The 14,631-nt window shown below is 39.7% G+C and overlaps 1 protein-coding gene across 1 annotated transcript in view; it reads right to left on the reverse strand.

The window, feature by feature from the left end:
• The window catches only part of LOC122810964 (G-protein coupled receptor 54-like), a 569,191-nt gene that overhangs the window by 65,430 nt on the left and 489,130 nt on the right, over nucleotides 1-14,631 (reverse strand). Inside the window, exon 3 of the mRNA XM_044082492.1 lies at nucleotides 9,597-9,732. Coding sequence (XP_043938427.1) covers nucleotides 9,597-9,732 — 136 coding nt within the window. The remainder of the gene's footprint in view (nucleotides 1-9,596; nucleotides 9,733-14,631) is intronic.

Genomic DNA, 14,631 nt, shown 5'->3' on the forward strand with positions numbered 1-14,631 from the left:
TGGGGAACGCCTGTTACAGGAAGTTGAGGAGATAGGTCATTATGCCAGACAACTGATTGTTGGCAGCCAGTTAGATAGCTGTGAAACCATTTAGTAGTTGACTGGGAAAAGGATAGGTTAGTGAGAGCAGAGATTAGTAGTTTGTGTGAGACCATGTCAAAAGCCTTGGATAGATCCAGAAATATAGCAGTGAAGAACAGGCCATTATTTTTATGATGAAGGATAGCATTAGTGAAAGAGAACAAGGCAGCAGTAATGCTGTTGTATGACCTGAAGCCATGCTGGGTGCTGGAGAAGAGGTTATTAGCTAAGAGGTAGTCTAAGACTTGAGAATGGATACATTTCTCAAGTATCTTGGAAAGTGGAGAAAGGATGGCTATGGGGCGGTAAATGGAAAGTTCAGTGGAGGAGCCACCTTTATGGAGGGGAATGATATGGAATATTTTCTACACTGTGGGGACATAGCTTTCTGATAAGGACTGATTAATTAAGATAGAGACTGGATAAGCTAGAGCTTCTGCTGCTATTTTTAGCTTAAGGTTCAATAGAAGTTTTTTTTATATAGGAGGTAGGTACTGATGAAAAAGAAAAGACTGTGGGCAGAGTATTTGGTTTTGATGTGATGAGGGTGGGTAGAGGGTTGTGTTGTTTAGTCAAAGACAGAAAGATTTCAGTAAAGTGTTTATTGAATGAGTCAGCAATACTGCTGGAGGAGGGGGGAGTGGTAGGTGGGGGGTGCCTACTTTACCTGGGTGGAGAATGGAGTTTACTGTGAACCAGAACTGTTTAGGGTTGTGATGGGAGGAGTTCAGGGCAGACTGATAATATTGGATTTTATCTTCTTTTATTTGCTTTTTGACCTTATTGCACAGCTCAAGGAATGACTGTCTAGAGGAGGGGGGTTTTGTTAAGTACCAGTGCTCCCAGGCCTTATCTCTGATTTTCATTACTGCCCTGGTGCTTATTTTGTAGCCAAGGTGAGTACTGAGTTTTGACTCTGGCATTTCTTATTGGGGCATGTGTGTTTAGGATATTTAGGAAGGTGCTTTAGAAGAAGTGGATGGCTTCATCCAGACTGAGGTACTTTAGTGGTGTCCAGTCACATTTTTGAAAGGATGTGATAAAAGAGAGAGTGTTAAAGTTTACCCTGTTTTGGATTTTGCCTATAAATGATGGGTTTAGCACAATTTAAGTGTTGGAGTGTGGTCATTGAGGCTGTCTGGTAGACAGTCAGCTAGGTATGATTGAGGGTCTTTATTGACTAATATCCAGTCAAGAGTAGTATGTTTGTTAGAGTTTTTATTTATCCGGGTAGGTGACTGTATTAATTGGGAGAAACCGTGAAGGTTTAGATGGTGGGCTGGATGATTGTTGCTACAAGATAGCCAGCTGATATTAAAATCACCTAGGATTATGGTTTTCTGGGGTAGGCAATGGTTATCCCAGTTCAGGAGGTTTTCCACGGGTGGGATGTTTTGGCCAGGTGGGAAGTAGCATCTTATGATGTTGATTGTTTTATTTGGGTTTAGTCTGAGGTTTGCATATAGGATTTCTTCATTTCCAATGTGGGGGGCAGATGTGTTAAGGATCTGGATGTTAAGGTGGTGTTTAATCATTAGAGCCATACCACCCCCTTTCTTAGATAGTCTATCTACTTGAAGAATGTTATAACCTGTTGGGAGTATTTCCTCACTTTTGATGTGAGGTTTGAGCCAGGTTTTGGTCAGGATGAGAATATTAGGAGAGTATAAAGCTATGTCGGCATTTAGGTCATGGGTTTTATTAGTTATACTTCTGATATTTAAACACATGAAGAGGAGGTCAGATGGCTTTCTGCTGGATGTTAGTTGCAAGAAGGAGCAGTTATTAGGCAGATTTTTAGGTGAGGAGTTGGTAATGGTAGGACCAGGGTTAGGGTGGATATCACCACTGAGGGCTAATTTAGATAGGGCAGGAAACATATGTTTTATGAATCTGGTAATTAACCTGTCATATTGTAGGGATATTTTTTTTGTTTGAATGTAACAGGTGACTGGTAGTATGGTGGGTATATTGTGATGGAGACTGTGATGGTATGACAAGTTTAATTAGTAGGTGGGTGATGGATAGAAGTGAGTGTAAGGGTGCAGTGATGGTGGTTGGGTGCATCTATTATGGAGTCCTGGTAGGATGTAAGATGTGCAAGAAGAGTGCAGGGAAGGAGTGTAAGCACATTTGGTAGTAACATAACTGTTTCAGGTGAGCAGTTAGATTGGGAATGGGTGGGGTACTATGGGCAGTAGAGGAGATAAGTTCCTAGTGTTTTTCCTGATTGAAATGCCTATAAAAAGGAGAAACAGCTATTTCAAAGCATTTTAATGACTGCATTCTAGGGAGGAAAATATTCTGGGCTTCTGAAACGATTTATTTAGCATATGGTTATCTCTCAGTTCTATTAATGACAAATCATTCAACAAAATAAAATGTCTGCATTTATATGTTGTTGTTGTCTTTCGGCTTTTCCTGGTTAGGGTTCGCCACAGCAGAACTCCAGTCCGCTAATGATTTGCAGTAGATTTTCACGGTGCCAAGTCGCCAGCTCGACGCCCAACCTTCAACGAACGCATGCCCATTCACGCATGTCTTTCGGAATGCCACTCGACCCGCAGGGAGGACATGCAGACTCCACACAGAAGGCACTCCCCACACACTAGCTGAGAATTGAACGGGAGAACCTCTTGCTGTGAGGCAACAATGCTACTGCTGCACCACTGCAGATAAAATGTCTGCATTTATATACATCATGTAAATCTTAAAATATTTTATTTTTCCTAGGTGGGCCAGTAGAGTTTATCATAGCACTATTTGTCAGTTCTGAAAACATTACAGAAGAAAGATGCCATGTTGCCATTAATGTTTAAGGAAATTTTAACTTGTATTGTTGTATATAATGCATTTTTGTGTTTAATCAGTGGGGACTTAAAGAAGAGGGGAAATTGGAGTGTTATGTTTCATTTTTACCTTTTCAACTTTTCCATTTTCTGTCAGTATGTGTGACAAGAAATTAAAATTTTGGAGAAATATGGGGAGAGACCCACACTGGGGAGGTACTGGGGGCTTATTCCCCCTCAACACAATTATTTTAAAGTGTTTCATGCAATATGTATACTTTTGCAGAAATTATTTTGAGGTGTGATAATGTGTAGGTTTAGATATTTTGGTTTTGATTTTTTCTTTTTTTGCATTCTAACTAACTGATATGTAAACCCTTTTTAGATTTTTAGAAATCTCAGTTAAATAGATTTAGATACATATTTTAATTTAGACCTGATAGCAGAAACGTGTACAGATATATCTAAGTTAGTAAGAACACAAGATTACATTACAGAAATTGCAACTCTATGGAAAGTCAGACACCACAAGGTTTGTAAAAATGTGTTTTGCAGCTAAGATGAGATAAAATTGGACATCATTGTATTTCAAAGACTGAAGTAGAACATTTTAACCCAGTACAACTAGTCCAATCTGTATTTTCTATTTTTTAAAAGCTGCAACAAAGATCCAGTCAAGCTAGAGTCTGCTGTATGTAATACCTTAACCCACACATGGTGGAAGCCCATGAGATAAATACAAATGAACGTTAAGGACACACTGGTGTCTTGAAATACATTATTTTAATTGCTTACCTAAAATTCATAAAGACCTACTGAAGCCTCCACTTAGACCCAATGTGGCTGGGTGAGGATGGAGTACAGAACCAATGTCCATATTTATAGAACATTTTTTAATACCTGTGGTTAATGAATGCAATATTATTTTAAAGGAGACTACATTTTTGACTGATTTATTTGACTGTATCAGCAATGAACCTTTACAAGATAATGATTTGTTAGTGACAATGGATATTTGTTCACTCTTTACTGTGATACCTAATAACAGAGGTGTGGAAATGGTGAGACATTTTCTTTATACCAACAGTTCTTATGATGTCAAGTTAATAGATTTGCTATTCCTGTTTATGGAAACTATTTTGGATAACAATGTCTTTGTTTTTGAAGACAAATATTATAGACAACGTTCAAGTGTGGCAATGAGGACCTCATGCACGAATAGCTACGCTAATAGCATAGGTGTGCAGTGGGAGATCAAATATGTAATGGGAAGCACTTATGTTCCATGTTCCCTGCATACATTTTTATAGAAGGTTCGTTGATTATGCCTTCCTTATTTGGAGAGGCTCACTGAATGTGTGTAATCATACTTTGATTATATACAGCAAACCACTGAGATTTTAAGATTCACTAAACAACAATCTTACCATAAGATTGAATTTCTTGATGTCAGACTTTTGAGGACTGTTGGCAATCAATTAGTTATGAACAGATATAGGAAAACAGTACATTGTAATCACACTTTACACAGAAGCAGTAATCATCCAAGACATATTTTTAGAAATATAGTAAGAGGACAAGCAATGAGGATCACACGCTTGAGCACTGAGACTAGTACTTGTCTAAGACAGGTGGCCCATATGAGGGATGAACTTATAGTTATAGGTTACAATGGGAAAGAGATAGATTCAGAAATAAGAACAGTGATGAGTTTGAGGGAGGGATAGCAGCAAGTTTTTATTTGGAATGTGGGTCAAGAAAATCTGCAGATGTCAATGAGTCTGATAGCAGAATGGCCAAATATGCCCCACCAGTTTGTATACATTACTCTAATAATTTTAATCGTGTTTGTGCAATCATAAAAAGGAATTGGCATATTTTGATGTCAGACAGCTGAATTAATTAGCTAATAGGGAAAGAACCCCGTTTTGTATTCAAGAACAAGAGTGCTTTAAAATGAATGCTGTGTTATGGACCCAAGAAATGTTGTGTAGAGAGTGAGTCTTTTGGTACGACTGCATGTGGTAAATGTAATTATTGTTGTTGGATTGACAACACCAATATGTTTAGGCACCCAGTTACTAAGAGAAAATATATGTTCAGAGTTACAGCTAATTGTCAGACTCAACATGTAGTACATTTAGCCAGTTGTGAAGCATGCCCTCATTTTTATCTGTGTAAAATGAATAGAACATTTGAGACATATCAGACAAGGTGATATTAGTAATCCCCTGGCTAAACACATGGTTGATGAAGGAAGTGAACATAGTTTTAAGTTTTTAGTTATAGAAACAGTGTTTGAAGGCAATAGGCTTAGTGATATCTTGAATAGGACCAAATGTAGGGAGCTGGCTTGGATCCTATAATTTCAAGCTGATAAGAGGTTTGGGCTCAATGCCAAGGTTTCTTTGAAACCTGCCTTGAGAGCGAGGGATATATGCAGGAAATGAGTGAGTTGCCATTCGTTATAAGTTTTTGATTATTTTGTGAGAGTAGCTCCCTTTGACTATATGTTGGCTCCGACTAGCTATTTAATGTCCGTAGTGTTTGTTTACACCTTAGAAGAGGAATTATGTTATTTGGATAGTGTGGATGTAGTATGATTGGTTAAGAGTTTGAGTTTTAAATGCATATGTTTCCATGCTTGTGTGGAGAAACCAGAGTAGATACTATAACAAAGAGAATGTACCTGCCAGGAGGGCTTGCTTAATTGCAGAATTTTGGGTCACAATGTTAATATCTTAACACTTCTTGACAATGTTCTTTGATTTAAGAATGTCCAATATGTGGTTGAAATTAGATCAATATCACTTTATGATGATTGATCACACATTTTGTTATTGGTGATAATGTAGTGAGGTAGAGCCACACAGTAGAACCCTAAATATGAACGCTTGGGTATTGTAATGTTGTCTGTTTATTGAGTATTGTGTCAATATGATAGAGTGGTATAGCTGAGATAGTCATATTTTGCTTTGCTCCATGACTGAGTTCTCCTAATGAGTTGTGCATCTGTAGTTAAAAGTTGCTGCAATGATTAGTGGCATAGGTTTTGTGATTGTCTCTTGTATAGATTTAAATCCTAATATATAGTCGTACGATTGTCCATCAGATTTGTTTATTCAATTATTTAGTTATTATAGAGACAGTTCTGATTGTGTTAAGATAGCTTCTATAACCAGATACACAAATCATAATAAGAGAGTAGTTGATGTTATAAAAAAAGAACTGGGATATCCTGATTGTAGACCCTTCTATCTCTAGATTGGTAGGAGAAACACCAAGTTTTAAGTATAGGAACAGCAAGAATCTTAAGACTGCTCTGTGTAGAGAGAACGAACATAGAACAAGAAGGGACACAGGGAATTACCATGGGTTGGTACTTTCCCATGCAACAAATGTAATATGTGCAGATATATTGTTGATGGACAGCATTTTTTCCACCCTTCTCTAGAGTATACATTTACACCCAAATTTCATGCAACTTGTAATAGCATGAATCTTGTCTACCTGGCTAAGTGCACGAAATGCACAGCGTTTTATGTAGGTATGACATCCAGAAAGTTAAAAGATAGGATGTATAACCATATATATGATATTAGGAAAATGAACCAACTTAATGCATTAGCCAAGCATATCGTAGTTCATACAGATCATGCTTTTAAGTTTAGAGTTTTGCAAATGGTTATTGATAATAAGCGGGGTGGCGATAGGATGAATCATTTGGAGTCGCTGGAATTATGCTGGATTTTTAGATTGAGAGCGCATTTAGAACCAGGTCTCAATCAATCTGTCAGCATTAAGTCTGTGTTGGCTGCACGTAGATAGATGGATGATAGACAGTGGTATTTTAACTAAGTTACTGTTATTTTGTATATAACATCACACTCATATAGTATATATGTGAGGACTTTTATTTTATTCTATTTTATTCTACTATATATTTTTTCATTTTCATTTTCATTTATTTTGTTCAGTAACATGGTATGTATATATATATATATATATATATATATATATATATATATATATATATATATATATATATATATATATATAATTGATTGTCTGTTAGTATTCTCATTTTTATTATTGAGTAGGAAATCAGGCTAGCATTATAATTTACAAGTAGACAGAAAACCTCAGGAAGGACCCTGTAGCTCAGGGGCAAATGAGCCAAAGTCTACGAAGAACCAATAATTATTGGTTCTTCGTAGACTTTGGCTCATTTGCCTCTGAGCTACAGGGTCCTTCCTGAGGTTTTCTGTCTACTTGTTAACATTATAATTTAATTCATCAGTAGAATATGGATTTTATTATTTTTCTATGACTGTGAACAAGTTTATCTATATGATGTGAAAATACCATACAAACTGAAGGATTTAGTAACCAGGAAGTCACAATGGGTTAATACGTTTTCTGATGATTTTTATTGATTAATTGAATGTGTTAATTAACTAAATTGTGATGTAATGGGTTTATATATACATCTTGAAATCAGTTGGCTTTAAAATCTGATGAAGTGTGCCTGGTAGCACGTGAAAGCTCTCATTTTATACTTGGAATAAATTCTGTGCATGTTTTACATTTATTTTGTGGTGGTCTTCTCCTGCTGTTTTTGGATATATATATATATATATATATATATATATATATATATATATATATATATATATATATATATAGATATATATATGAAGATATATATATATATAAAGATAGATACATATAAAGATATATATATATATATATATATATATACATATATATATATATATATATATATAAAATATATACAAAATGAAAACCAAAAAACACAAAACAAACTTCAAAAAAGGTGTTGAGTAACACAATAAGAGCCGGCAAAATCAACAAAGAACATTTAATAATTTGATAGTAAGCACTTTCGGTGTAAGCAAATGCCTCACCTTCCTCAGACTAAGATCAAATATATACAACTATATCTAGTTAACTAGCTAGCTATATGCATCTATATCAATCTATCTAGCTAGCTAGCTATTAATCTATGATTACATAGTGAATGGTTGGATGGTCTCATGATCGACACACAAAACATCGACTAAAACATGTCGACCATTCATTATATGACAACTACACAGAGTGAAGCATACTACATCAGATAAAATGCATTTGCTTACCCAATGCACTATTCTTAATCCTACCAGACAATCAGCACAAATTTGTCTGAACAGTGATAGTGCTATGAGAAGGGCTTTTTTAAGGTAAGCAACATGTTAGAGTTAATGTTAACATGCATTACTAAGGTGGAGCAGGGGGGGTGAAAAGCCCTTCTCATAACATTACCACTACACAAGACAGCTCGAACATTCACCACATGCACACACAAACACACACGCACACATTCTGAATCTACCCCTTACCTAACCCTGACCCTAGCTTTAAAACACTCACACACATACAGTCAATCAATACATCCCCTTACTTAAACTTTATCCTAACCCTAAAACACACATACAGTTGCAGAATAACTCCAAGCTCAAACACTTACTTGTGTTGATTGACCTGAACTTGCCAACACCAGTATTTGTGCAAATGCTGCGTCACTGAATGATAACACAACCATACTAACATTACGCCAAGTCAAATGCAACCATGTATATAGACAGATGATAGATAGATAGATAGATAGATAGATAGATAGATAGATAGATAGATAGATAGATAGATAGACAGACAGACAGACAGACAGACAGATAGATAGATAGATAGATAGATAGATAGATAGATAGATAGATAGATAGATAGATAGATAGATAGATATGGTAGCAGGGTGTAAGGGAGTATGTCTTGCTATGTCAACTCTAATTCTGTAACAACAATTTTTGAGGTTTGACTTTTTCTTTTTTAATTGCACATATTGTTCATCTTCATAGGTGTCTAACAGTAGTGTTTCAAGGCTTTAATCATTCAGCCATTAAAACAGTAGTTCTTTCAACATAAAATGGCTTGCCTGTGTTTGCATAGGTTTTCAGTGGGCATTCTGGTTTGTTCCCCCATTTCAAAGACATGCAGTAGGTGGATTATAGACTCTAAACTGGCCATAGTATGAGTGTATATGTGGTTTAGAATAACTGTGGCAGGACTAGCCATCCAGCAGTGTGAACATTGGCTCCAGATGATTGAAGCAACACCCAGACCCTATGTACAAAAACTGGAAAAAAAAGGTTGTGGATAGATCTACATCAGCCCTGGGTACTTTAGATCATTTATGTATAAACCATCAAGTTATTTTTTTAGTAATTCTGCCAATGAAACAGTTTAAATGTTTCATGTTCAGTTTATTAGGTGATGATGCACAATATGTGAGTTCACTGTTTTCAGTATGCAATCGCTTATTTTTCAGAACTGAAGTTATCATGCACTGTGATTTCCCTTTGATTGCTACAAATGTTTCCAGGAGTTCTGTGCACCTAAACTGCTTTGCTTTAAAACTCTTACACAGGAACCTCAGCATACATTTGCATAACAACAAGAGACACGATAGTTTTACATCATAACTGTCAGTATATTTAACCTACTTAGGATTCTTTCAGCATTTCAGGAGTAGAAATAATTGAAAAAATATTGAGGATACAAAACTGTCAGTTGGCACAGAGTTGATCAAATAAACTTGAAGTGTTCTGATAGAATAGTTAAATATTGAAAATATAACAAAAAAGAAAAGATAATTAGAAAATACTGTACCTATCCAGATGCCCAGACTGACTGCCATGGCAACCCGTGGAGTACGGTGACGCAGTGACTGAAGGGGATAGAGGGTAGCATAACATCTGTCCATGCTCATTGCTGTTAATGTAATGCAGGTGGCTTGTACTGTGACCTAGGAAAATGAAAACATGACTTCTGATCAGGAAATGATGCCAAGCAGAAGCGTAATTTGGATGTGCAGTTATAACATCAACGTTTCCAAAAACCTTTCACATTAACATATTAACGTTAAAAGATTTGTTGTATCACACACACAAACAATATACTGCCTTGGAGGGAAAACCCCAGGATTCATGAAGCTTGCTCCAGGTGCAAGTGTAGCATCGGCACTAACACCAAAGATGACCACCGAGCGATTCATGTACGAGCCGTTCCCACGTGCACTACCTGTGTACGCTACGCCCGCACAACTCCTGAGCCGTGTATGCTAATTACCCCATTTGCAGTAGTGTAGCATGCAAATGAAGGTATGTAGTGATTCAGGAAGTGGTACAGGCATAGTGTAAGCATGCAGAAATGTAAACTGTAAAAAACGGTTTACATTTTTGCAAACATAAAATTGGAGCCATGACAGCCGACCAAACACGTGTATTATATTGTTAATATATGCCAATGGCTAAATATATAGCCATTGGCATAAAAAACATGTACAAAATATAAAATTAACATTTAATATATATAGTCGCACTATCGCGACCTGGAAGCGCAGGGCAGCGGTGCACAAAGGGGATCACAAGGAATATATAAAAATATAGAATAAAACCGCAATGAAACACATATCACGATTTCCCCCATAATAGTCAGTGGCAGGTATGCTACACCATACTCATGGCGCAAGGGTTGCTAAGGGGCAGTGACAGTGTTATGTGCAGTAGCTAGGAATTAGTAGGCAATGCCATGCAAATGAGAGGAGTAATAGTGAATCGCAGATTCCCTGCTGGTGTAAGGATGCACCTCACAGCATAGTGTTATAACACCGAGGTGAGCCCTTGAGATAAAGATGACATCAAGAGAGTGGTGTGTTGCCATTGCTGTAAGCAAATTGGAGCATTGCTAAACTGGTCTGCCCCTAGCTAGGCAAAGCTGCAGGATAGGGGTATGTCGAATTGCCCATAGCTATGCTTAGCTGAGAGTACACAAGGTAACCGAGTATGCATGTGAACGGAGATGAAAACACACGTAAACCCGGTAAACGGATATGCACGGTGCGCACTGCAGCTGAAACAGGAAGGATATAGGAAAGAAATAAGGAAATGCTGCAGCAGTGAAATTGGAGTACAAATGACTAATTAACACCTAGGAGCCTACAGTGGGCCCTTGACAACAGCTAACAAGGCTGCAAGCAGCTACCTGCAGAACAGGGAAGGGGAGGGGCTGTACTGCAAAGGCAACAGTAAAGTGTCAAAGCAGAACAAAGGCGATATGCAGTATATCAGCTACAAGGCACATTTCGCCATGACTGGGTAGGGAAAGTACAAAACAAGAAAGATGGCAGGTGGCTACATATCTGATAATGGGAGGGGATCCAGGTTTAAAAGTGAATTAAAGATTAATCAAGGCAGGCAAGTAGATCTCCACAGTAAAGGCCCCACACATGCAGTACTCATTGCAAAACCTATAATTAAGACATGCAGCAGCTGGAATAGCTCATACACACCCACTTACATCAGCAGCATCCATAGCACAATACTATAAAGTGTGAAAGCACCTTACAGACATTTGTGTATTCCCATGCACTCTGCACCAGTTGTGTATACATACGGGGAACTTTTATTATGTACATGTTAGGGGCTGCCATAGCTTTGATCCACCAGCTTGTGTTGGAGACTGAAGGTGGTGTGGAAGATGATGCACATGACTACCGCAGGCACCAGAGGAGGAGGAGAGTGTTCAGACCCAGGGTAACCTACCAGGGGCTACATGATCTGGAGATAGTAGTGCATTACAGGGTGGACAGGGACATCCTACAGAAACTTGTGGAGCTGTGCCGGTCACACCTCAGATCCAGAACAAACAGAGGGGAACCCATCCCTGTGGATACAAAGGTATGTGTAAGCCTGAGAATGCTAGCTACAGGTACCTTTCAAAGACCAACTGGGGATATCATGGGTACCTCACAGGCATCAGCATCCAGGGTACTACACCATTTCCTGGATACCATGTTATCACATGCCAATGAGCACATATACATCCCCCGAACACAGGAGGAGTTGGCCAGCAATATGCATCTCTTCCACCATGTGGCAGAATACCCGGAGGTACTGGGTGCAATAGACTGCATGCACATACACATCAAGTCACCACCCAGTGAGCAGGGTAGGCACTACATAAACTGCAAGGGATACCCCTCTATCAACTGCCAGGTCGTGTTCAATGCCCAGGGCATTATCATGGATTTGTGTGCTGGCAGCCCTGGAAGCTATCATGACTCCCACATCTGGCATGCCTTACAGCTCTATCGGTTATTTGCCAGGGGGGATATCCCAAATGGCAACCAGGTGGGGGATGCTGGCTATGCACTGGAACCGTGGATGATGACTCCCATCAGAAATGCACACACACCCATGCAGAAACACCATAATGAGGCACACGCACAAACCAGAATCATCATAGACCGTGTGTTTGGGATGCTGACATCACAGTTCCGTTGCTTGGACATATCTGGTGGAGCCTTGCAGTACTGTCCAGGCACATGTGCTCACATCTTCATAGTATGTGCCATGCTATACAATATGATCCTGCGGAAACAGCTGCAGCAGAGACAGAATGGTGAAGACCCTCACAGCCCATCACCATTGCCAAGGGCCCCACAGGCACGTAGGTACTCAGACCATGAACACCCTGAGCCAGCCCCACTAGACAGACAGAGGCGTGCCCAGTATGCCCATGCCTTGGCAAAGAGGGAATGTATAGCACACACACTGACATTGTAGGCACCTAGGGACTGATACCTTTCTCCACCTGCACACACAGTAAAAATGGATGGCACATGCACAAGACTACCTGTAAATTGTCATGTACAGGCAGTCTACTGTGTGCATCCAACATAGGCAGCTCTAAACTATTGCACACACTACAGCCATTGGCACAAGGTAAGTCAACACCTGAACAGTAAATTAAGCTATCAGCATATGCAGATACTGTATGTATAGATTCATAGGTAGGGACTTGGCCAACTGCCAGAGGCCATTCATAAGGCCAGCCAAAATGTGTCAGCTTTTGCCACCCCATTGATTCATTAACCGTCCCTCTGTAGAGCAGAGCCAATGGCGGGATCCCTGGGGTGCATCTACTGTTCCCCATCCACCCTTCAAGGTTTCTCTTGCAGAGTGTTAGTGAGGAGCTCTGTATGATGTAGTTGGGGATGTTGTTCCAAAGTATGGGGAGTGTCTATGACAGGAAGCTGTCCCTCCAGCATCCTCCGGTTATTGTTGTGGCAAGGTCAGCTCACTACAGTGTGTGGTTCACTGTGACATGGATTCCCATAGGTGGAGCATATCCATCAAGCCTGAGTTCGACATGGCTGTGTTGGCCAGTGGAAATATCTCTGAGTAAATGAGATGCCACTGAGTAAAGCAGGAGTTTATTCAGTCCAGCTGCATAGGCCATATGTTGGAGGCCAGTATTCCCCTTGGTGAGGTACATTCGTGGACCCCCCCACAGCTGTTGGATGTCTCCTCTGAGGTACATCCCACATGGGTTATTATACCCTAAGATGGGAATGATGAGTGATGAGTAAAGGGGCACTATAACCCCAGTATGTCTAGGTGGGAATCCCATAGTAATCAGATGGCCTACATAGAAGGATGTCCTAACTACTGTGGAGATATGACTGTCAAAAGGGAGATCACTATCTACCTTAGTCCCCAGATACCTCATTACCTCGTCTGTATTAAAGTGGCTGCTGCTAATGTGTTAATATGTGGGTGCCAATTCCACAATGGAATGACCATGCAGTTAGGGGCACTTGGCTGGAGGCCGTGTCATTGGCACCCTGTGACGTTCTCTATGAGGCCCCTTGTGGGATGTCCATGTCAGCTAGACTATCAATCATGGCTCCCAGTTTGCAGTCATTGCCAAACATAGTCTGCCGTAGTCCACCTGTGTTTACCTGTACATCTGAGACATATATGTCAAACAGTAGGGCTCCCAGGACTGAGACATGTGGGACACCAGTCATGACTGTTCAAGAGTTGGACCTGGAGACCACTAGTCATACCATGTGGGATCTGTGTGTAAGCCCGTTGGCAACCCAACCTGTGATGTATGGGTGAATGTACAGGCTGGTGCGTTTATCAATAATACCTGAGTGGGACATGGTGTCAAAAGTCTTGGTGAGGTCCAGGTAGTATGTGTGAACCACCTCCCCCATCATCTAATGTCTTGGTGACTGTATGTAAGACGTCAAACAGGTTCAGTAGGCATGAACTGCACTCAACCAAGCTGATCTGGGTTGGGTCACGTGTTCAAAGGTTACCAATGTCATTGTTAATGAGTGCCATGAGGATGCAAACCATACCATTGCAGACCAAGCTAGTCAGGCTTATGGGGTGGTAGTTACCATGGTCAGTTGTGATTTCACCTTGATGGAGTGAAATAAAAGTTGCCACGCACCATTGTATGGGCATGTAGCCTGTGGAGAGGCTGAGGTAGGAATGCTTAATTAGGTGGGGAGCAGGTTGTCTTGTACAGTTTGCAAGATGCAGTCTGGGTCAACATCTGCCTCCACTGACACCATGTACTGCTGTTAGAGAGGGCCATTTCCACCTGTGTGTCTCTGATGGTTGGGATACTGTACCTTTCGGGTAGTGTTGTGGGCTCTTTAGGGGGTGAAGTATGCATTGAATGTATCTGCAAGGATGTTGGCGATATCAGTAGGGTCAGCATATTCTGTGCTATATTTCACCGGCACAGTGCAAATCTGTGTATCACCACGTAGATCCTTGACATAGCCAAAAAAGGCTTTGTGGTTATCTTTTGAATCCTTGTGTATTCTCCTGCAGATGTTAGC

The sequence above is a fragment of the Protopterus annectens genome, chromosome 9.part0 (genome assembly GCF_019279795.1).
Source record: "Protopterus annectens isolate FY-2018-M chromosome 9.part0, PAN1.0, whole genome shotgun sequence".
Lineage (NCBI taxonomy): Eukaryota > Metazoa > Chordata > Ceratodontiformes > Protopteridae > Protopterus > Protopterus annectens.